The 23,503-nt window shown below is 38.7% G+C and overlaps 1 protein-coding gene across 17 annotated transcripts in view; it reads right to left on the bottom strand.

Annotated features, from left to right (window-relative positions):
* Positions 1-23,503, bottom strand: part of SLC9A9 (solute carrier family 9 member A9) — a 698,450-nt gene that overhangs the window by 88,071 nt on the left and 586,876 nt on the right. For 16 of the 17 annotated variants that reach the window (XM_053221337.1, XM_053221339.1, XM_053221345.1 and 13 more), the window contains one exon: positions 14,245-14,320. In XM_053221337.1, coding sequence (XP_053077312.1) covers positions 14,245-14,320 — 76 coding nt within the window. Of the gene's footprint in view, positions 1-14,136; positions 14,321-23,503 lie in introns of all 17 variants that reach the window. The other variant, XR_008297954.1, reaches the window with a different exon arrangement.

Genomic DNA, 23,503 nt, shown 5'->3' with positions numbered 1-23,503 from the left:
TTTTTATCTTTCCTCTTTTTTTTATTAAAAAAATTTTTTTTAATGTTTATTTATTTTTGAGACAGAGAGAGACAGAGCATGAATGGGGGAGGGTCAGAGAGACAGGGAGACACAGAATCTGAAACAGGCTCCAGGCTCTGAGCAGTCAGCACAGAGCCTGACGCGGGGCTCGAACTCATGGACTGCGAGATCGTGACCTGAGCCAAAGTTGGACGCTTAACCGACTGAGCCACCCAGGTGCCCCTATCTTTCCTCTTTTTAATGTGATGTATCACACTGATTGATTTGTAAATATTGAACTACCATTACATCCCTAGAATAAATCCCTCTTGATCATGGCAAATGATTCTTTTAATATATTGTTGGATTTGATTGCTAATATTTGGTGAGGATTTTTGCACCTATATTCATCAAGGATATTGTCCTGTAGTTTTCTTTTTTTTGTAATGTCTTTTTCTGGTTCTGGTATCAGGGTATTGCTGACCTCATAGAATGAATTTGAGAAGTTTTCCTTCTTCTTGTATTTATTGGAATAGTTTGAGAAGAATAGGTATTAATTCTTCTTTAAATAATTGGTAGAATTCACCTGTGAAGCTGTCTGGTCCTGGACTTTTCTTTGTTGGGAGTTTTTTGATTACTGATTCAATTTTGTTACTAATAACTGTTTTGTTCAAATTTTTCTACGTCTTCATGATTGAGTTTGCTTCTAGGAATTTAAAGGATAGAGATTCTTAATGGGCTAATTAATGGAGGCATGGGGTACATAGATTACACAGTGTGTCATCTTCAAGGGATTTGTGGGTGCCAGAGAGTTGGGGAGGAAGATTTCTTAATAAGACATATCTGCAGACTGAGAGGAGACTTATGTGCTCATCATAATCTTGACTATCATAGGAAGTTAGCTAGAATTTAAAAATAATAAAAATGTAATAAAATTGTTTATATCTGCATAGTGGGTCTGAGGGCCTTCAGGCCTATAAACCTGTCATTGAATTTAGTATCATTTCAACTTTATGAAGCACTTGATGTTTGCAAAGTGCTTGTACAATTACCAATTATCATAATGTTCATATTTTAAACATTTTAGTTCAGAGAAGGCCTGAAGACTTCAATCTAATAATTAAAAAAAAAAAACGGAAAAATAATTGGTCAAGCTAAAACCTAGGCTTCTAAGCTTGTGCTGCTGAAGCTGTTTCAATGTGGGGCACCTGCTTCTGAATTGGGGTCCCCTCTTCCTTTTGGCACCTGGAGTCTTCAGTGCATGCAGCTAGCCTGGGGCAGCCACTCCTCCTGACAGACACTGGCACGCTGCTTTTGGGAGCTCCAAGCATGGTCTGTGTCCACATGAAGCAGGGGATGGAAAGGCAAAGCACTTGGCACCTGCAATCCCAGTACTAGGCACCAGTGCAGGATGTGGGGAGAGGGGTGCTTGCTTTCTGGGAAAGAGCAGTGAGGAAAGGGAGAAGCAGTTACCCTCTTTCCTGTTCCTTGTATTAACCACATAATAAATGATTAGAGGTAGACTTGCTTAGGAGCCTGTACATACATACAAGCTGGAAATAAGCTCTGGCTATGTTTACAGTGAACAGGTCAGTGAAACCCAACACACTGGTGGATTTCAAGAAATTCCAAAAAAATGGTTTCAAGAAATATAAAAAGTAATCGTTTGGGGATGTGTCTGTTTCCTTTGGAAAAAGGTTAGCTCTCCCCTGCTGCTTCTCCTACATTTAAAAGCCCATAGCATTGGCTACCACTGGCAAGTAGCTGTCCCAAAAAACTTCTGTCAGAAATTCTCCCATTTCTGACCATGGATTGGTAACTGAAATATGAGAAGCTGAGATGAAAGACTGGGTTGGCTTTTTAAATTAGGAAACATTTAGAGACAAAAAAACCAGACTCTTAAATACATAGAACAAACTAACAAACTGGTGGTTGCCAGAGGGGAGGTGGGTGGGAGGATAGGTGAAATAGATAAATGGGATCAAGAGTACACTTATCTTGATGAGCATTGAGTAATATATCAAATTGTTGAATCATTATATAATACACCTGAAACTAATATAACACTGTATGTTAGTTATACTTCAATAAGAAAGAGAAATAAATAAAAATGGTTAAAATGGCACATTTTATGTAGTGTGTATTTCGCCACAATAAAAAAATTGCTGAAAGAACTTGATAGAAAATGCACGATGCTTCCAGGAACCTCTTTAAGGTGCAGCATTCACATATCTTATTACCATTGCAGCATGGAGTTAATTCTTACAATCCCCAGGGGAAAGTACTGAGATGACCAACTGTCCCGTTGTGCCTAGGACGGAGGGGCTTCTCAGGAAGCAGGACTTTCAGTGCCAAAACAGGAAACCAGAGAAAAAGTTGGTCACCTTAACAGTAGCTAGCAAAGGCACATCTTCAAGAAAGACAAGATGGCAAGATTGCTACTGGTGGAGGACAAGGTGAGGTAGTGCGTAGCGAGGCAGTCTTCAGATGGCAAAGCAGGCCCAATCAAGACTTCTTGCACTTACCACAATGGAAATGTTTTTTGTTTTTTTGTGTTTTTTTTTTTTTGCTTTGCACTTTTATCTAAAACTGGATTGCCTTGGCTTCTTTAATTTACCTTTTTGATGACCAGTGGACAATTTGAATAAGGAAACCGTGAGGACCTGGCCTACATAGGGCTGGAGGTGCTGACAAAGAATACGCTGATGGACATAATGCAGAATGCAGAGACTGTTCTGTAAGCATTCAAGTTAAACCCCTTGGGTCTTCTGGAGAATAAACAAACAACTGAAATGGCTTCCTCTGATGAGCCACTTGGCTGCTCAAGGGCAGAATCCCCTGATCAACTTTTTTGCTGGCTGCCAGGTACTCAGCATTGTACCCCAAGTATGAAAATCAAAATTTGTGTTCCCAAATGACTTTTCTTTTGCCTGCTCTACTTCTCTCTCTCTCATATTTAAATCCTGTTTGATTTTTTTTTTTTGCCTTTGTTAGAGGAAATAAGTCTATTATTTCCCCTTACATACAAATCAATAGCTTGTTAATAATTTAAAAAGTAAACCAGAAAATATTTTGGTAGACTCTAACAATTATACCACTGGATCATTTTTGTTAGTGAAACTTAAAAACCAATCTCTTACTGAAATAATGTTTATCTTTAAATACATTTGTATTTTGAAACACATCCTCAGTGTTCCAAAGCATCTTTCAAAGAAGAATGAAAACATTCCTGTCCTCATTTTTACCCACATAGGAAACTGGTGGGTGTTTTCATTAGCAACTATCCAGAATCATTTTAATTTTTCTGCTCTCCCCATTGCACCACTTTCCAGATGGCCACGAGTTCTCTTCATTATAACAGATTGGACTGTGTGACTCTGTGCTTAAGGTGCTGCATTGGTTTCCTGCACTCAATAGGATAAAATCCATTTTCTTGACCATCACACAGGTGGTTCTGCCCCATCTGTCCACACGGTAACTCTCCAGTTTTGCTTCCCATTGATCCAGTCACACTGAAACTCTCACCATTTTCCAAACACCTCACACCCTGTTTGTGTCTTTGCCTGAGCTGCTTCCATTTCCAGGAAGTGCCTCACACCCTCAGCCCAGCTCCTTACAGTCTTACTTTTTTCCCCCACCCAGTTCGAAAGTTACTCTGTGTGGCTTCCCTGATTCTCCACAGCTGGTTAGTTGGCTATACCAGCCGCTGGTTTCCACAACACTTTGCTCATAACTTTAATATAGTTCTTACTCATTGCTGCTGTCTCCACCTCATTAGGATGCTGGTATCTTGAGGGCAACCAGTATTTCTTACTATCTCACCATTTCTTATTTCGTGACCTCAAAAGAAGCTCGAAGACATACTTACATTTGTTCTTAGAGAAGAAGCATTAAAACTAAATTCAGTTAAGACAATGGAAGAATATTTAAACAAAATACTTATTTTTTTTTTCAGGAGGAATAAATATTAAAACCAAATCTAATTCTGGAAGCATTAAATGTGTAGGTACCCTATCAATGACTGTCACACAGATGAATCAGATTTGTGACAGAAAGGAAGCTTCAAGGCCCTTCAGCCTATGATACATTGCTCTACCCTTAGCTACCTGATTTATTAAACAAAAATATAAAATTAATACTAATAAGAGAGAATTCTGATAATACAAAGTGTAGGGTATAAGAGTATCATCCTCTACTTCAAAGGCTGAAAGCACTGTTCTCTGGAGACTACCTCCTTTCTCGTCTTTCTTCCAATTCTGTGCCTTGCAGGCAGATCCATTCAGGCTCCTTTCGGCTACGCATGCCACACCTACACGGGTTCTCCACAGCACTCCCTTTGCCCAGTATGCTCTTCCTCCCTTCCCATTGTTTCATTTCATGTTAGGAAATCCCAATTCCCCACAGACTCCTTGCCACATGATTAAAAGAACAGTATTTGTTTCTCCAACAATCTCTTCATCCTCTAACCACCAGGACACTGATCTCTTTGCCCACTTTTATTTATGAGTTGATTTGACGTATGTCGACAATCTGTCATCATCATCTACCTGGGGAAGTGAACTTTAATTAGGCAGGGCCATGTCTGCCCACATGCGTTGTGTTGTGTCTATCACAACTTCACACGCAGACAAGGGCTGAATAGTGTGGTCCCCAGAACAGACCCGGTCTCTGTCTCCCTGTCAGGTGAGAATATGTGAGGCTGGTGGCAATGGCTCATGCTAATAATGTGTTTCTGGTAGCTCATGAATGTGTTGGCAACCTGTAAATGCGTTGGCTCCTACAGTTGAGAAGGCATGAGCAAGTAACAATTGAAGAAAATTTAAGCAAAATACTCTTTCCCATAGGGAAGAAATATTAAACCTAAATTCAAATCTGGCAACATTAAGGTAATACATATATTCTTTTCCTTCTCAACATTTTTTCTTCTTCTTTTTTTCTCCAAATAAAATGATTCAATGCTGACCCAGAAATCTTCAAATATAACATCTTATAGCTAATGACAAAACACCACCTGAAAGGTGCAATTGAAAGATTTTCTTTATCATGAGAAGGTACAAGAGGAATAATTATCATCAAAGGCTTGTATTGCTTTCATTGTGGAACAGCAAAATTGCTGCCCTTCTCTATCAAGTCAAAATTGTTATCTATGGTGTAATTTCCAGAAAAATAACTATGGGACGATGGACTATAACTTAGAAAAATCATAAATGAAGCAATTGCATGTGCAGAACAGAGGACACAAGGAAACTGCCTAACACCACTATATCCATTGACTCAAGATCAAATAAGAAGAATTTTATATGATTTGTAGTGTAAGTGGAAGCTTTCGTTTATGTGGCAACTGAAGACTTTCCTATGGTAGTAAAATATGGCTGTTGCAACTGAAACTTGCAAGCATAGAAAATAATGGATACTTTGGTCACTCAGAGATAATAAATGATGGTGAATATGAAGCAATTACATGACGTCTCCATTTAAGGGATGTAGCCATCAACAGGTAGTCATGATAATATAATGAAGCTAACATTATTAAGTACTTATCTAAGTGCTTTGTGTTAACTCATTTAATTCCCAAAACAATCCTTGGAGGTGGGAACTTCCAGTATTTCCATTTTGCAATTTAGAGACTGGGCACGGAGATGGTGCCCAGTCTTTCCCAAATTTACACAGCTAGTAAGCAGACAGGTTACAATAGCAAATCAATATATCCTGATCTGTGAGCCAGACTTTCCTCAATTTGATAAAAACCAAGAGTGGAATGTCTAAGTGTATCTTTCTTTATACCACAGTCATGTTCCTGCAAAGACATCTGTAAATCAGAAATTTAAAAACAGAGCCAGAGTAGAATGTAAGCTTTGTGAGAATTTGTCAGTGGCTGTGTTGCTAGTGCCAGGATAGTGCCTGAGTCATGGTAGGCTCTTGGTAAACATGTAACAAGTAAGTGAATAAACAGCGAAATGAGGAGAATCTAATAGGGTACTTTGCAATGAGAAAGTGTTCAATAGATTTGTTTTTAATGGGATTTAAAGGAATTTACTTTATGAATTCATTCTAGAAGAGGAGTCACTTTCTGATTTTTTATATGCATAAATCCAGATTTTCATATCATTTGCTTAAAGTAAAGATGAAATGGGAAAGCATTTTCATTTAATAGAATATTCTTAAAATTTTTATAGAAGAAAAGGCAAAAAAAAATCAAGGATGTCAAAATTCTTGTAGAGTCCTAAGATTATTGTAGAAAGCTCAGTTATCATCTCAGGACCTATAACTTTTCACATTCACGGTGGGAGATCCAACATTTTCGGGCAACAATTCACAAAGTCATACTTGTAGTCACTTCTCAGGCCTCCAGAAGAGTTTTTAGTCCAACTATGGAATACTGCAACGTATTTAGGCTATAGAATCTTGAGAAACCTGCACCCACTTAACTGTCTTAATCATGTTTTGGCTCTGAGAGGTAAATGAAAAAGTTTCCAGTAGTAAAGAAAAAAAACCAAAATCAAAACTAATAACTCACCAACTTTTCTCATAGATTTAGCCAAAATAGAGGACAGTAATGGGAATACCCATTATATGGAATAAGAAATCATGGAAGCCCTAAGTCAGGACCTGAACAAAAGACAGTCTGTGTTTCCATCCAGGTACCATTAACATTCCCCTACATTGGTTCTTACCAACAAGTTGTGGGAACACCAGGGCCCAGTAACCTAGCGGGTTTTTATTTATTTATTTTTTATCTATTTTTTAGTAAATTTTAATTTCATTTCACTTAGGTGCTATATCAAGGGCTATCTATAAGATCTTTCTACACCAGCACCTATGAGGACAAGGTTGACCAAAGTCAAGCTGAATACCCAATGAATTACCCACCTGGATAAGAGTGGTAGCTGCCCTGCTGCCTGGTGCAAGCTTAGCTCCTCCCTACATCCAGCTTCTCAGGGGCAAACAGTTACAGTGTCCCGTGTACCATATGCAGAGAGAGTCTTTAGAAAGCTGATTACTTATATTTCCAATATTTCAAAATCTGCTTTCTGAAACCACTTATGGAGTCACCTGTTTCCATTTTGCAAAGTTAGGGTTATAAATAATTTTAATTTATGGCTTTTCCAGAGAGGTCTCTCCTTCCCCACTCCTCCATTAAACTCTGGAGATGCCAGGGTCTCTCTTTCCTATGCTAAGGACTACCTGCCATTTGAAAGGGTCCTCAGAACCTAGCATATTGCCTGGTGCATAGTAGGCACTAAATAAAATGAAATGAAAGATATCTTCCTTACATCCTCTGCCTGCAAACTAGTGAAGCTTTTGATGAGCCACCAAAGAGGCTATCATATACAACTGCCAATTGTATGCCAGGCACACTTGCAAACAATAATGTCACACATATATTTACGCTACCAAAACTCAGTGGATGGACCACCAGAGCCAGGACCCTTGGATTCCTTAGGTGGACACAGCCTGCTCTTTGTTGATTATGAATGCTGGCTCCAAGTCCGTCAGTAACCTTGGATATGCTTTTTCTCTCCTTTGGGCTCTGTTGCCTCATTTATAAAATGGGGATCATAGAGCTAACATTCCTTGCTCCTCTGAGAATTTTTTGTGAAGTAAACTCAAGTCATTCACAAGGCCACAGTACTACACCAATAAATAATTCATGGATGCTTCTGCTAGTCAGAATAAGTAAAACCGCAATGCAGTGATCATCATTTAAAATGGAAATTGCTGCTCACAATATTCATACCTACGATTTAAAATAAGTACGACTGTGTGGGATATAATGAATCCTGTCAGGTTTTAGGAGGGGAAGGGTTTTTTTCTCCCTCCTTTTTTTTGTTAAGACTATAATGCAATTACATTTAAATCCATTAAATACTTGGTTCCAAGTGTCATTTTGGATGATCCTGAGGTTTGCCTTTACTTTCCTGGAATGCAGCCCCAGCCTGTCACACTTCAGTAGAGGAGGGGGTCTGGTATCTGCCACTTCTCTTGCCAGACTCTTTAATGGGAAACTCAAGAGCTGCAGCTTCCACACGTCTGCCGTGGGCCTTTCATTTTGTTGGTAATACCTCAGTGCACTCTTCATTCCAAACCAGTGATGGGAAGGAAGTCTCCATCCATGTTGTTTTCTGTCATTCTGTTACTGTGTCAACTTGCCAATCCATTGTTATCTTTGCACTTTCTTACATTTATGTAAAAGGTTGCAACTACATAATAACTCCTTATTTTCAGCTGATGTCGATATACAGGAAGTGCTAAAAATGATTTTGGCTGCCCTTTTTACTTTGGAAAAGGTCATTCTTATCCTGTGTCATTCACAATTGTAAAACTAATATATACACATGCTTAAGCGCTAAAATACACATATCTCTTAAGGAGAGACATGATAAATGATAGAATGGAAAGAGACTGTAGGAAGCAGACAGTTGAACAGGATCATTAGTCACCTATGAATAAGGCAACCTAAGATTCACTCCGGCTGTAACACTGTGGATCTGAGCAAATCATTTTACCCGATGCCTTAAAGATATGAATAAGGGGGTATTACTTTGTTTCTAACCTCCTTGTTATAAGAGATTGTTAGTGAGGATGATAGGTGGCTCTAAAATTTTGAGCTCTGTAATCTAATACTAAAATCCACACACAATAGGTGAGATAAGATGTATTCAAAGTCACCCAGACAGAAAGTGGGTTCTAAGCTTGATCCAGGCTTGCATGTAGCAGATGAGGTGTACTAATTAAGCCTAAGGAAGGATGAACCAACGATAGGAAGGAGGTCAGTGAGGAAACAGAGATCCATGTCTGCTGTGGTGGCTGTCCCTGCTTGGGGAGAGGGACACTGAGTCTTGGGGGTGTAGATGTTGTTTGGAGACCAAATGGCAGTCTGGGTGAAAACCCAAAATTATCTATTCTGCCTTGCCCTGGTTTCAAACTCAGTTAGCAACCTATAAATAACTATTTGGGGGCACCTGGGTGGCTCAGTTGGTTAAGTGTCTGACTTTGGCTCAGGTCATGATCTTGTGGTCCATGGGTTTGAACCCCATGTCGGGCTCTGTGCTGACAGCTTGGAGCCTGGAGCCTGCTTTGGATTCTGTGTCTCCCTTTCTCTCTACTCCTCCCCCACTCACACTCTGTCTCTCTGTCTCTCTCTCAAAAATAAATAAATATTAAAAAAATAATAATTATTTGGATTTTCCTGCTACATCAATGTCTGTCTAGAATGAAGATGCCCTGAATAGAAAATACTGCTTGCTTGCTTGCTTTATTCATTCATTCATTTATTCATTCATTCCACAAATATTTACTGAGTGTCCACTATGTGCTAGCCACTGTTCTATGCCCTGAGAACACACTAGTGAGTAAGAACAGACCCAAATACCTGTTTGAAGAAAGCACATAACCTGGTTGGAGGAGACTATTGAAACAAATGAATAAAATACATACTGTGTCAGATGGTGATAAGTGTTACGGTGAAGAATGAAACAAATAAGGGATGACGGAGCGCTCCTGTTGGGATCGCTAATTTAAATATGGAGCCAGAAAGTCTCACTGACAATTTGAATGAAAGAGTGAAGGAGGGAAGCATATGAATGTCTGAGGGAAGAGTCAGTGCAAAGGCCTGGAAGCAGGAATGTGCTAGATGCATCTCAGGAAGGCCAGAGTGGCTGGAGCATAGTGAGCCAGGGAGCAAGAGTAAGAGGTGGGTCCAGAGGGCCACTAGAAACCAGATTGTGACTTGAACCTTCCCACAGCTGGGAAAGGACATTTCTCCCCATGAGGATACAGATCATGACTTAGCAATTTGGTGTCTGGCTCTTGTACCTCCTTTGAACCTGGCTAAGGTGCATCCATTTCTATGAACCTAAACCATTCTTGGAGTTTTTGGCATATTTAACGTTCTGCCCCTGAAAAGTTGAAGACCTGACCCAGAAACCGGGGGACTCCTTTATGGTGCTGTTCTTAGGGTGACCAATCAAGATTCCTAACTTTATCATCGCATGTATCTTCAACAGGTATTTGAGATGTGAGCTCTGTACTACATCATGTATTCATCACTTTAATAGTGACTTAATGAACATATTTAGATGGGGTTTTACATGTAAAGTGAGGGATATAATGGATACAGAGTTGTCAATGAGAAAGTTCACATAAGTATATTGATGGACCTGATGGTGAGAGATCTGGGCTTGAATCATGGAACCAACACTACCTATGGAAGCTTAACAAAGTTTTTTTAAGTTCTCTGAGACTTTGTTTTTTCCACCTCCAAAAGGGTGGTTGTAAGAATGAAATAAAATGAAATGGGTGGTTAGGAGGATTAAATGAAATAATGTACCCACTGGCAAATCATCTGTGGTCAGTAACATCGTTTCCTTTTTCATCTCCCCCTTCTCAAATTCTCCTTTGCACTGCGTGATTCAGAATTGCTGCCCACCTTGAATCACAAGGAAATCTTAATTACGCATCAATTTTGGCACCATAGGCTTCCAATAACACTCTTGAACAAAGGAGCCCAGGTTGTTTCAGTGAAGGCCAACACAATCAGCAATCTATTTGGTTTGCACCATACTCTCTAGACCCTTCCAACCTCCTACAGAGCTGTGGAGGTGGAATGGTATTATAAATGTAAGGCACCCAACACAGTGTTTGGCCATTATTTGTCCTCACTCAATGTTAATTTTTATTATTTTTATTCCCCTGTAGTTTTTTTGGGAAAATGTTATGGAAATGTATATGTGTATGAATTATGCTATGAAAAAGTAAAAAAAGAAAACAAAACCATGAGCAACTGGGGCTTGTTTTACTGATACCAATAGTACATTAAGAGGGTTTTTCTAGGGTCTGAATTATGGGTATAAATTGAATGTGAATTGAGTACTGCGATGCTTGGTTTTATTTACTACCCCAAAATTGGTTTTTCTACTACCCAATTATTCAATGGGTATGGGTCACTATCTCAGTCACCGATCAGTTGACTTTAAGGAGATAATCCTCAGTAATGTGAGTGAGCCTCATGTAGACAGTTGGATGACCATAAGAGCAAAACTGAGGCTTCCTTAAGGAACAAAGAATTCTGCCTCAAGACCGCACCATTAGCTCCCACCCGAGAGTTTCCAGACTGAGAGCCTGCCCTACAAATTTTAGACTTGCATCCCCCACATTCACATTAGCCAATTCCTTGACATAAATCTATGTATATGTGTGTGTGTGTGTGTGTGTGTGTGTGTGTGTATGGATGTGTATGTGTGTATGTATATGTTTGTATATATTTATATGTATGTGTATGTACATATATATCTATGCGTGTGTGTGTGTGTGTGCGCACATGTGTGTATACTCCTATCGGTTCTGTTTCTGTCTCTCTGGAGAGTCCTGATACAGGTGCATATGAAGTCTTATTTATTCTTCTTTTCCTTTTATCAGTAATTCTTTATGATGCCTAATTTGCATGATGCAATTTTACTGAAATGAAACTCGAGCAACTCTAAATGGCATAGTCAGTTTCTTTCAGCCTGTCAACAATTTCTTTTTGGCCTAGGCCAGGCCACTTGACCCTGGGGTGGGGGATCATCCCTACACTGATGGTGGCTAGCACAGCCTACCTATGAGATTTAAAGGGCACATCACCTGTGTTCTAGGTGAAAAGCAGAGAAAACATAAATGCCAGGTGGATGATTTGTTTCGGAAATACAGATGTCTCAAGAGGTCACGAGGTGGAAACTGGTTGGTTTGCTACTCTCTGGGTATGAATTCAGAGCGTAAGTAGGATATAAAAACTTTGTTGTCTAAGTGAAAATACATTTGTGCAGTGGTGGTAGCAGTGCAATTTGTAGAATGAATGCACAGGGGGACATATTACCATGAGAAGAGATGCTACTGACAGGGTAAATCTGCTTTCGGTTTTTGCAAGTCTGTCCGCAATCATATGGAAATAAACCCCTGGTGAAAAGCGAGATAAAAACTGTGACGTCATCTGAATTCAGTGTCACCGCTCTAAGCTAAAATTTTGGGTGAGTCTCCGCTTTCATTTCTGGTCTCCAAGTTATTTTTCCCACTTTACTCCTTTTCTTCATTATAAAGCATTCCTCACAGCACTGTCAGAATTTGAACAAAAACATCTTATATCTCATTTCCAATTTGTCATTTTGTGTTATTATGATTTATAATAAGATATATATATATGGTCTTTGGCCTTTAAGAATTTCCTAAGTGATTACAGCAACAATGGTATCCTTTGTTATGTTAATGAGGTGGCATTTGGACCCCACATAAGGATGGGGGCTGCTTGCCAGGAGAACCAATCTGTGATCTGAGGGCTGGATATTTCAGTTTCCCTCTCCTTCACCTCTGGGGGGCGGGGAGAGGGGCTAGAAATGGAGTTCAATCACCAATGGCCAGTGATTTGATCAGTCGTGCCTATATAATGAAGCCTCCATAAACACCCAAAGGACAGGGTTCAGAGAGCTTCTGGGTTGGTGAACATGTGGGTATTTGGGGAAAGTGGTGCACTTTGAGAGGGCATGAAAGCTAGGTAACCTTTCCCACATACCTTGCCCTCTGCATCTCTTATCCTTTTATAATAAACTGGTGATACTTACTAGCTAGTAAAATGTTTCTCTAAGTTCCATGAGCCACTCCAGCAAATTAGTTGAACCCAAGGAGGAGGTCATGGGAACCTCCAATCTGTAGCCAGTGAGAGGCATGACTTGAAAATTGGGTCCAGGAACCCAAAAAGACATTTTCTTACTTTATACGTTTCATAATCAAGCAGCCTTTTGTGTATTCTTTAGTCAAATTTTTATAACTTCCTAAAAATTTGGTTATCAGATACTGTAAGCAATGGCAGGGGAAAACTGTATTTCCAGATGAGAAATCAACCTGGAACATAAACCCGCATAACTTGCTAAGAACCAGCTTGCCTTAGAGAGACCAGGAAGGCTTTACGTAATGAGATTCCAGAACCTCCAAGAGGACGTTAATGGCCAAGACGAGTGCTTTTAAAGTGGTGGAAACCTACAGTGTCCATAAAGGCTCAAGATTGATCAAGGCAAGGTATCTGTCCCGAGAGAGAAGGGCTGTGGGAAAACAAAACTGTAGGCTCAAAAAACCTCTACTTTGCACATGTCCATTTTGTAATTCTTGGAATGTTCTACTTTTGCAGAATTGCTTTTTAAAATCTCACCTGTTTTACTTTTGCTTATATCTGCAATCTTCAATTGGCTTCTCTTCATTCTTACATAATTTTTTCTTACATAGCCATTCCTCCAATTTGCCTTCCTTCCCTCCCTGCTGTGAATTTCCTGTATTTCTCTTGCCTCCTCTCCCATTTCCATTTTACCTCTTTTGCACCTTACTCTTTGAATTTCTTTTGGCTGTTCTTAATTCTTCCTCCTCTCCCACTGATCTGTTGTGGTTTTAATCATTGCTTAGGCACTTTAAAATCACCCAGTGACTGACATTTTCTCCCTGAAAGGAGAAGGATTTGTGACTGTGGAAAACTAACTTCAAAGACCCAACACATTCAATTTTCAGTGCAGTTCTTTCCTTTCTTCCGTGGTGCTTTTGCTTGGGATTAGAGATGGACCACTTACTGCAATTCACAATGGCAAAGCCCTTCAGGCCTCACTTCTCAGCCCTGTCAGTCACAAGGCAAGGTGTATTGGAGCCACTATGCTTACACTGATTGGTAGAATGTTAAAATTGGCCTTCATGAAGAAAAGCTTACTCAAATCTGCCTGGAAAACAAACTTTTCCATTATTTTATGATGTGGTGATCAGACTCATTCTTCCTCTCAGACCACTCGTTCTCTTTGCCCCCTGCCCCACTCCATGTTTTTGCCTCATGAAACAAGAGCACACAAATGGGTTTCTGGGAGAAGGGTGAAGGATTTTTGTTGTTACTCTGGCCAACTGACAAGAAGTAAGATCTTTGCAAAGGGAAGAACAGTAAAATTAGTTCAACAGATCAGTCCTCAGGACTATACGATTTTATCATCTGGCATTTAGGGAAATATTAGGTTGCCACGAATACACTAAATTCGTTTGACTCTGAGAGATTTCACTTCAGCTCTTTGTAACACTTGAGTATAGACTAATTCAGCTTTTCACTTTTAGATAAATTTGGTCGTGAATTCACTTTACCTTTCTGTGTTTCTTGAAGAGCAGGAACATATATCTCAATGACTAAGTGCTTGAAGTTAATGTCTGGCAGGCAGCAGGATCTGGGAGATCATCATTATCAAAGGATACTTGTGGTCAAAGCTGTACCACATTCTGAAGAGCCAAGCACTCTCTGTTTTGGTTGTGTTTTTATCTAAGTTATTTGCTTCCTGGAGAAAGACAATAGAAAAAGGTATAGGATAAATAATCAATATAAAATATTGACATATATGATCAACATTAATATAGAATATATTCATATATTTTCACTATAAAAATACATGTCAAACAAATTTAACCACATTAAAATTTTTTTTCTGGGTTGTGAGCATTTTTTAAAAATATTTTTAATTTTATTTTTTGAGAGAGCACAAGCAGGGGAGGGGCAGAGAGAGAGTGAGACACAGAATCGAAAGCAAGCTCCACAATCTGAGCTGTCAACACAGATTCTGATGCGGGGCTTGAACACAGGAATGTGAGATCATGACCTGAGCTGAAGTCAGATACTCAACCAACTGAGCCACCCAGGGGCCCCTGGGCTGTAGGCGTTTTTATCTAAATGGTGAAACAGCTGCCAAGCAAATGAGCTCATAGATCTTGCCATGTGGATGAGACTCTTGTGGCATAATTCAACATTTACTTTTCCTCGTAATCCCTACTTTATTAAACATCTAAGAAATGCCACTTTTTTGACATCAATAAAAGTCATATTTCTGTCAGATTGCTGTTGTGTGATTTTTCCAGTTTACTTCTGTCAAATTTGGATGGTATTTATTTATGACTTACCAAAAGGTCAAGTCTAAAGGGATGATAACAATCTAATAATTGTTAAGCTAGTTTTCATTCATTTTCTTTTTGATCATTACCAAATGCTATGGTTAATTTTTGATATCTTTCTATTTTGATTTTAAGAGTTTTGAAGTACATATTCCTTATAGAAAGCCTGTAATAATCGAATGTGCTTGTCTATTTTTTTTTTTCAAAATGGTCAAAGTGGGAGGGAAGAAGATAAGGAATTAAAAAGGGAAAGCATTTGGCCTTTCAGACAGCCATGGTCAACCCCACCAGGTTCTTCGATATTGCCGTCGACATTAGCATCTCCTTCTAGTTGTTTACAGACAAAGTTCCAAAGACAGTAGAAAACTTGCATGCTCTGGGGAGAAAGGAATTGGGGAGAAAGGATTTGTTTATAAATGTTCCTGCTTCTACAGGATTCTTTCAGGATTTATGTGCCAGGTGACCTGACTTCATAATCCATAATGGCAAGTCCATCTATGGGGAGAAATTTGATGATGAGAATTTCATCCTGCAGCACGTGGGTCCTGGCATTTTGTCCATGGCAAATGCTGGACCCAACACAAACAGTTCCCAGTTTTTCATCTGCACTGCCAAGACTGAGTGGTTGGATGTTCGGCATGTGGTCTTTGGCAAAGTGAAAGAAGGCATGAATATTGTGGAAGTCTGGATTGCTTTGGGTTCAGGAACAGCAAGACCAGCAAGATCACCATTGCTGACTATGGACAAATAAATTTGACTTGTGTTTTATCTTAATTACCAGACTCTTCCTTCTGAGGCTCAGGAGGGCCCCCCTTTACCCCCATTTGCTCAAAATATCCTATAATCTTTGTGCTCTCACTGAAGTTCATGAGTTCCATACTTTCCTTACTCTCCTCCAAGTCTAGCTCAATTGCAGAGGTAAGTTTATGATTATGAAATAAAAACTAAACAACAAAAAAGAAAAAAAGAAGAGAAAAGCATTTGATGGGTGTTTATGTGAGACTAGAGGATGAAGTGTGAGAAAAAGGAAAGAAGGTAAAAAATGTGAACCTTAGAGACAGATGATAATGAATATTGCAGTGTGGTAGGAAGGAGATTCAGTGGCATTTTTACTGCTTTTGTGTATCCGATTTTGCATATTAAGAAAAGAGATTTATTTCTAGGCTTCAATCTGTTGTAACTTTCTCCATCAATAAAAGCATTTATATATCTTGACATGGACTTTATTGCTTTGTTCCATTGCTTTGTTTGGACCCACAGTTTTAATCCCCAAATTGTAACATTTGTTCACAGTCCAGTAACGATGTGAACATTCTCAAGAAATGATGATGTGTGGAAGACAATTGCAACCCACGGGCTGTTCCAAAGCCAGCCCATAGATGAACCCAAGTAGATTTGCTTTCATTTATTTTATTTACTTTTTCCCCATTCCCACACAGTTCCACTGATAGTGAATGATAAAGAGCTGTGTTCTGCTCTCTGAAACATGTGTAGCAGCAGATGCTATAGTTCCACCCCCACAAATAAAATGGGAATACAAGAAAGCAAAATGTGGTCCATTTCTAGTTCATATCTTTTGTCTAAAATGGTTGAAGCAGAGACTCACAATAAAATTAAAACCCAATCTGGCAGCAAACCTTGTATAAATTCTTGAATGGTGTTCCCTAGAATGCCACTGTCCTACATGGTGCTGATGGAAATTTTATGTTAATTGTTTAGGAAAAGACAGGTCTGATAGTGTTGGAAAGGTCTCTTATATACGGACTTCTCAGAGGCTTTCATTTATAAATGAGCATTGTAAAATCTTCAAGAGGGAAGTGTTTCTCAAACTTGGAACCATAGAACCCATTCATCATTCCCAAGCCCCACGGTGAGACATCTATGACTTTTTCAGGGACATTAGGTTTAAAAAATCTGTTTTCTTATAAACCTGAGTTCCATGCCTTGTTATCTAGAGTTCGACTTTATTCATCATATCCCCCTCAAAAGGAAACCAATGTCAATTTAATTTCTGTCCTTCCCCTGAGTCTTTCTATAGCCGTTTCTATCTCAACAAAGGTGTCAGATTTGCAAAATCACAGCTGCACATAGTGTTTTCTTTATTATTTTGTAACATCTGCAAACTGTTTCTGAGTCACCATTTCTCCAACAGGCACAGCTTTTGGAGTTCAGCTGGCAGAGTAAAACTACTCACCCTAAAGCAAACTAGTTAGAAAAATTGGGGGCCAACAGTAGAGAGTTGTCTATCTGTCTGTCTATCTCTCCATTTTCCTTTTCTTTAAGAACAATAAAGGACTTACAAAATCTTATCCATCAGCAGGCACAGGAAATTTTTGTTAGCTCTAACATCTACTGATGACAAGATAGTCATTGAAGAAAACTGATAGAAATTAGTGTAAGCAAATCACAGTTTGGGTTTGACTGTTCGTTTTTAAGTATAGGTGGTCTGTGTGGTGGTGAGCTCTCCCAGCCTCTAGCACCCTCTCTGCAGCAGTCCCACTGAATGACGTTTGCAACAACGACACTGAATGCTCACTAATTCCTTGGCAGCATGCTAGTCCCATTATTCAGTCATTAACTTTTTTTTTAGTCATTAGTTTTCAGCTTTCAAAACACTCTATCTATCAGGGTAGTTGTGTTTACACCCATTGTATAGGTGAGGACCTAGAGAAGCCCAGAGAAGGGAAGAGATGAGCCCAAAGTCACACAGCAAGCGCAAGCAACAGATCTGGAATTTGACTGTAGGACTGCTGGACTCCAAAGGTGATGTTCTTTTTGCCAGTATCTCACTTAGTCTTTAAGCTTTAGAAAGTACAAACATTAAATAAGTTATTGGGCTGCAGTTTCCTATCCTGAAAAACTAATTGAAGAAATTGGATTGGCTGGTCTCCAAGGTCCTAATCATATGGAAAATATTATATTTATATATAAATGACAACAACAACAATCACAGCTGATACTTCTTGAAAACTTACCATGTGCCAGACAGTATTCTAAGTGCTCTTCATAGATTAACTCTTTTAATTATTATAGCAGCTGAAGTATGTTCTATTATCATTCCTATTCTACTGATGAGGAAACTGAGGCAACTGGGGCACAGAGAGGCTTCCAAACACACTTGGGACCTCTCAACAGCCAAGATTCCTCTCATCCAGGTGAGGCCCCAAGTTATAAGTGGGGAGTAAACTAGGGCAAAAGAATATTTGAATGGGGGGGCACCTGGGTGGCTCAGTCAGTTAAGCATCTGACTTTGGCTCAGGTCATGATTTCACAATTTGTAGGTTCGAGTCCTGCATCAGGCTCCGTGCTGACAGCTCAGAGCCTAGAGCCTGCTTCAGATTCTGTGTCTCCCTCTCTCTCTGCCCCTTCCGGCTTGCACTCTGTCCCTCTGTCTCTCAAAAATAAATAAACATTAAAAAAAAAAAGAATATTTGAATAGGGTGATGAGGTCAGGATTCTGGGGTGATCATGTAAGTTAAGACAGAGCTGCTACCTACATCCCCAAACATAATGAAAATGCATGGCTCCCATCAGCTGGGTAAAGTGCTGAAGGCTTTGAAAGTGTCCCTATAGAAACTTAACATCATTGTTAGGAATTTCTCTAGACTCCTAGATACTGGTTTCAAGGGTTTTTCAAGGTCTTAGAAAAACCTTTTCTGGCTTTCTTTCCTCCTTCCCTATCCTTTTTATTTTATTTCCTGAGGGGAATATACTAGAACTCACAAGCACTAGTGAAATATCTTATACTCTATTTCTGGCAAGACTTTCAGAGATATTTTTTTGACAGTTGATAAGAGCAGCACATATTAGGTGGCACATATGTTAACAAATGTTAACAAATGTAAATTTTTTTCAACTTTATTTTACTTGAGAGATTGGAGACGTTATTTATTTTACTAGTTTGTAAAGAAATTGACTGGGTTCTAATTAGAATAAAACATAGACCATATTTTCCCAGGTGAGGGAAATGCCACTGATGACCCAGCATTGACTTTTCTGCTGATCATAGATAAAATTTTCAGTGGGTATCTTAAATATCTGTTGGCCCAGTTCTGGATCCATTCATTTATTTTTCTGAAGTTATTGATGACTTAATAACTCGGTTATGAAAGGCCATCAATAAATGAGTAGAAATAAATGAGTTAGTCTACTCTGTGCTCTGCTTGTTCACTGGGGGTTGAAGATAAATGTGCCCAGGGAAGGCCAGCCTTTGCAGTCACCCTGGAACAGGAAAGGTATCTGATGAGGCAGCACCGAGGGCAAGCCTCTGGGAGGGTCCAGATGGGCAGAGGACAGCAGGTAGCATTAATTTACCTAGATTACTCTGAAGCAGAGATCAACTCACACCCAAGGACAATGGATGTGACCAGTCATTAGAAGTAGAATCTGGAATTTGATGGTATTTTCTTTATCACTAGCAGTATTTCTTTTCTTCTGAGTTCCTTGTCTCAGAGGGGAAGTGGTGTGCATGTTGGAACACACAGAGGATACAGAAACTGAAAACCAAGATTTGAGTTCTGACTCTCTACCGTTTACCATTTAATAACAATACACTTATCAACTCTGAGCCTCATGTTTCACGGTTGTAAATGGAAACCAGAGATTCAAGAGCATTGAATCCTAACTTTTATTTGCCCTTGATACTTCTAAGAAGCAGAGTGCTTGATATATGTGCAATTTCTGGTTCCTTTATTATCTTCTATTTCTGGGAAAAGGTAAAAGCGACTGGGACATTAGATATCTTTCTTTTTCCTCCTTAGACAAAGGAATAAACCAGAGGTTGGGAAGTGACTGAGCACAGAAGGGAGTGAGTCCTTACCTTTTAAGTGATGCCCTCACCCTTAGCACCACCCCAGAGAGGAAGCAATAGGAAAATTGTGAAGGTGTTCTCTGTTTTATGCTTATTTAGACCTCTGGGAGAAAACAAAAGGCTCAGGCCAGAAATCTGTGAAATCCAGACAGTGAAGCAAGAAGGGACTGTTTGTTATATTAACCTTAATGAAAAAGAACTAAGCAAATGCAAATACATTCCTCTATCAATATTCAAATGTGGGGCCTTTGTTAAGTGAACTGGATGAACTCTGCTCTGGGATAATCATGTGGGATTGCTCCTCATTTCAGGGGGATTCCATGGATTAGGAGACAGAGATTTTCCTTTCTATTTTTTGAGATTTCATATCCAATATTAATGTCAGTGGAAGTTGCACAGAATTATAATAAAGACAAATAATTATCATAACAAGCCCGTAGAGCTCCTTATGGGTTCCAGAGCATTTTTACAAGTTGTACCTTTGAATAAAATTTGATAGCAGTACTTTTGATCTGCCATTTCCCCACAATTTGAAATGTATTTATGTAATAATTTCAAGTTTATTGCCTTGATTTTCTAATTTCCAAGGAGAGGGCCAGATTCTGTGCCCCTAAGGAGAAAAAATTCTGGATTTTGAGGAAGGAGCATAATACAATTGAAGGTCAATAGGAAATTTTTCCAAATTTACATTTTAAAATGTATATCATTAATTCTTAGCTTCCACATAGAAACTACTTTATACAAATCTTCTCACCATCCCCATGCCGTGATGAATTCATAAATATTCTCTAGAAGGTATAGTCAGAAAATACATGCTTAGGGAAGAAAAAATGAAGGAAAGAGCTAGTCAAGGATGGATAAAACTGTTACGGTGACATGTAGACAAAGATAAGCTACCAGATGGGCTACACTCATGGTTTAGCTACAAAGAAAGGGCTTGTTCAAATAGCCTTTCTGTATAGGACATCCAAGTTAATCCAGGGGAAAATAAATTATTTGGTTCAGATAAATATAATATAATATTGCAGTGGTTTAAAAATATATACCCATAAATTCTTTGGCACTTTTTCCTTTAAAAGATGGAGATTGATTTCCCTTCCTACTGAATGTGGATTGTACTTAGTGACTCATTTTTAATCATTAGAATGGAGCAGAAGTGATGGTGTGCCATATCTAAGACTAGGTCATAAAAAGACATTGTGGCTTCCTCCGTGCTATCTGGTGTTAGACCATGTGAGGGAAGTCAGGGGCCATATTGTGAGGACACTCAAGTAGCTCTATGGAGGGAGAGATACATGTGGTAAGGAAATGAGTCTTCTTGACGATAGTCAGCAGTAAACTGGTGGCCTTCTGCCATCATGGAAGTAGATCCCCCAGCCCCAGTGAAGCCTGCAGATGACTGTAGTTCTAGCTGACATTCTGATTGCAACTTCATGAGAGACCTCAAGTTAGAAACATTCAGCTAAGTTGCTTTCAAATTCCTGACCCATAGAAACTGTGAGATAATAAATATTTGCTGTTTTAAGCCACTAATTTTTGGGATAATTTGTTATGCATCAATAGAAAGCTAATACAACTATATACTAGAATCATCAGTTCCCAGTGTAAAAGGCATTGGAGTGGGAATTGTGAAGAGATAATAAGATGATACGTCACAACTCTAGTTTACAAAGTGCATTCACAAAGGTAACATATTTGGGGTATAGAAGATATATTTCCCCCTTAAGACTATATCAAAACTTATCCTAGATCTAGTATACCATGTTAGGGATTTAGGACTGAATATAAGGCATAAAATGATGGACCAATTTACAGGCAGGAGGAGATTCACATCATTTCACTATACTTCATAGTATTCTTAACTAATGCCTGATTTATATCGCAATTTAGTTGGTGTGCTCTTTTATATGCATGTACACACACACACACACACACACACACACACACTTACATCCATGTACACACATCATAATGGAAAATGCACCTTGGAGTATCTTACTCATAATGTCCCCTAGTGATGGTGTCCCAAACCACAAACACCAAAGCAAAGATAAGAGTCTCATATTGAGACTTGTGATTGGAATATATAGTATTATATATTTGAAAATAAAACAAAACAATGTATTCCCTTATAAACCTACTTCTAAAATATGTAATGGTTGACAATCATAGAATAACTGGTTTCATAAGAATATGTTAGAATTTAGGTATTAGATGACAGGCAGCAAAAGCTTGTGATTCTCAAGAGAAGGACAACGGATGAGGTGAGCCTATATTCTCCTGGACCCTGCCTGGAGGCCCTATTCCCACTGCACTGCAAGAAGGTAGAGTCCACGCTGAGAACAATCCAAGCAGAGAGCTGCCATCTCACTGAATCAAGGAACTAGGGACTAGAGTTTGGGTGTTGCTGAAGTGTCTGGAATTTGTTGTTGTGGTGGTAGTCTTGGGAAAGTTCTTTTAATTCTTTGAATTTCAATTTCGTAATTTATAAACTAGGGGTGATAACAGGTGTTTTGATTGGCCACGGTAAAGAAAAGTGGGTATACACATGGCACCTAATATATAAAAAGTGCTCACTAAATGGTAGTTGCCATCTTCTTCCACTTCCTCTTTCTCATTATCATTCCTGCTTTCTAGAATATGCAATGATTGAATGTATAGGTAAGAGAAATATATGGAATTTAGTCCTATGCAGTAAAAATTAGTTGGAGGAAACACACTTTTGGATGTATAAAACAAAAGTAATTATAACCCAAATAAAGTCAGTATTACCAAGGGAAAACCTAGGATATTTGCTGTGAAAAATCCCTTTTATTTTTCTCAAAATTCTACTAGTTAAAATGCAACATAAAAACCCCTCATCTGGGTCAGGTCAATTTTATAGAACTTAGTATTCTATTTCTGAAATATTTGTGGAGGTATAGTATGGAATTTATATTCTTATGAGGTCAATTCCAACAGTATAGGAGCAAGTTTGGAAAAATGTTAATTGTTAAATCTGGGGTGTGTGTGTGTGTGTGTGTGTGTGTGTGTATATACACACATGGAAATATTTATTCTGTTTTCTATAAGTTTCTTAGGACATTTGAAAATATTCACAGGGAAAAATTAATTTTTTCATATATATTTTTCATATATATATGAATATTTATTCTGTTTCCTATATGTTAATTAGGATATTAGATTTGAGAATTCACAGGGAAAAATTAATTTTTATTTAAAGATGAGATGATACCAGCATCTGCTAATTAATCTCTTCTCCTCTTGAACCTACTTATATTTCCAGCCCTTGCAACTCTAGATGACCATGAGAAATAAGTATCAATTGCAGAAGAACAAATCCTTTTATTCTTCCTCAAATGAGCGCTTTCAGATTTTAGGGGTATTCCAGGTTATGGTTTTCTGGGAATTGGCAAACAAGACTTCATTCACCTTACTCACACTCTTCACATTTTTATAGATACTTTATTGTATTCCTTCTTAGTGCTAATCTTTCTGCAGGAGAAATAGTAATCCTTTTAATCGCCCTCTGCTAAGTTATTGAAGTTGCCCTTCTCTGGACCTTTCTCAGCTCTGCTCTGACTTTCTTGAGCTGCAGTGACCAGAACTGATCCACACAGGTTACACAGAAGCATAAGTGACAACCAAAACCAGAATTTCAATGAAGAAACTATGGGAACAAAAAAAAAAAAAAATTGGAAGTGAGCATTAAGAGAGCACATAGAGAAGCACAGTGTTAAAAAAAAATAAAAATTATATTAG

The sequence above is a fragment of the Acinonyx jubatus genome, chromosome C2 (assembly GCF_027475565.1).
Source record: "Acinonyx jubatus isolate Ajub_Pintada_27869175 chromosome C2, VMU_Ajub_asm_v1.0, whole genome shotgun sequence".
NCBI classification, from domain to species: domain Eukaryota; kingdom Metazoa; phylum Chordata; class Mammalia; order Carnivora; family Felidae; genus Acinonyx; species Acinonyx jubatus.
Note: the sequence above shows the minus strand (reverse complement) of the source record. Positions and strands in the feature narration are given on the sequence as shown.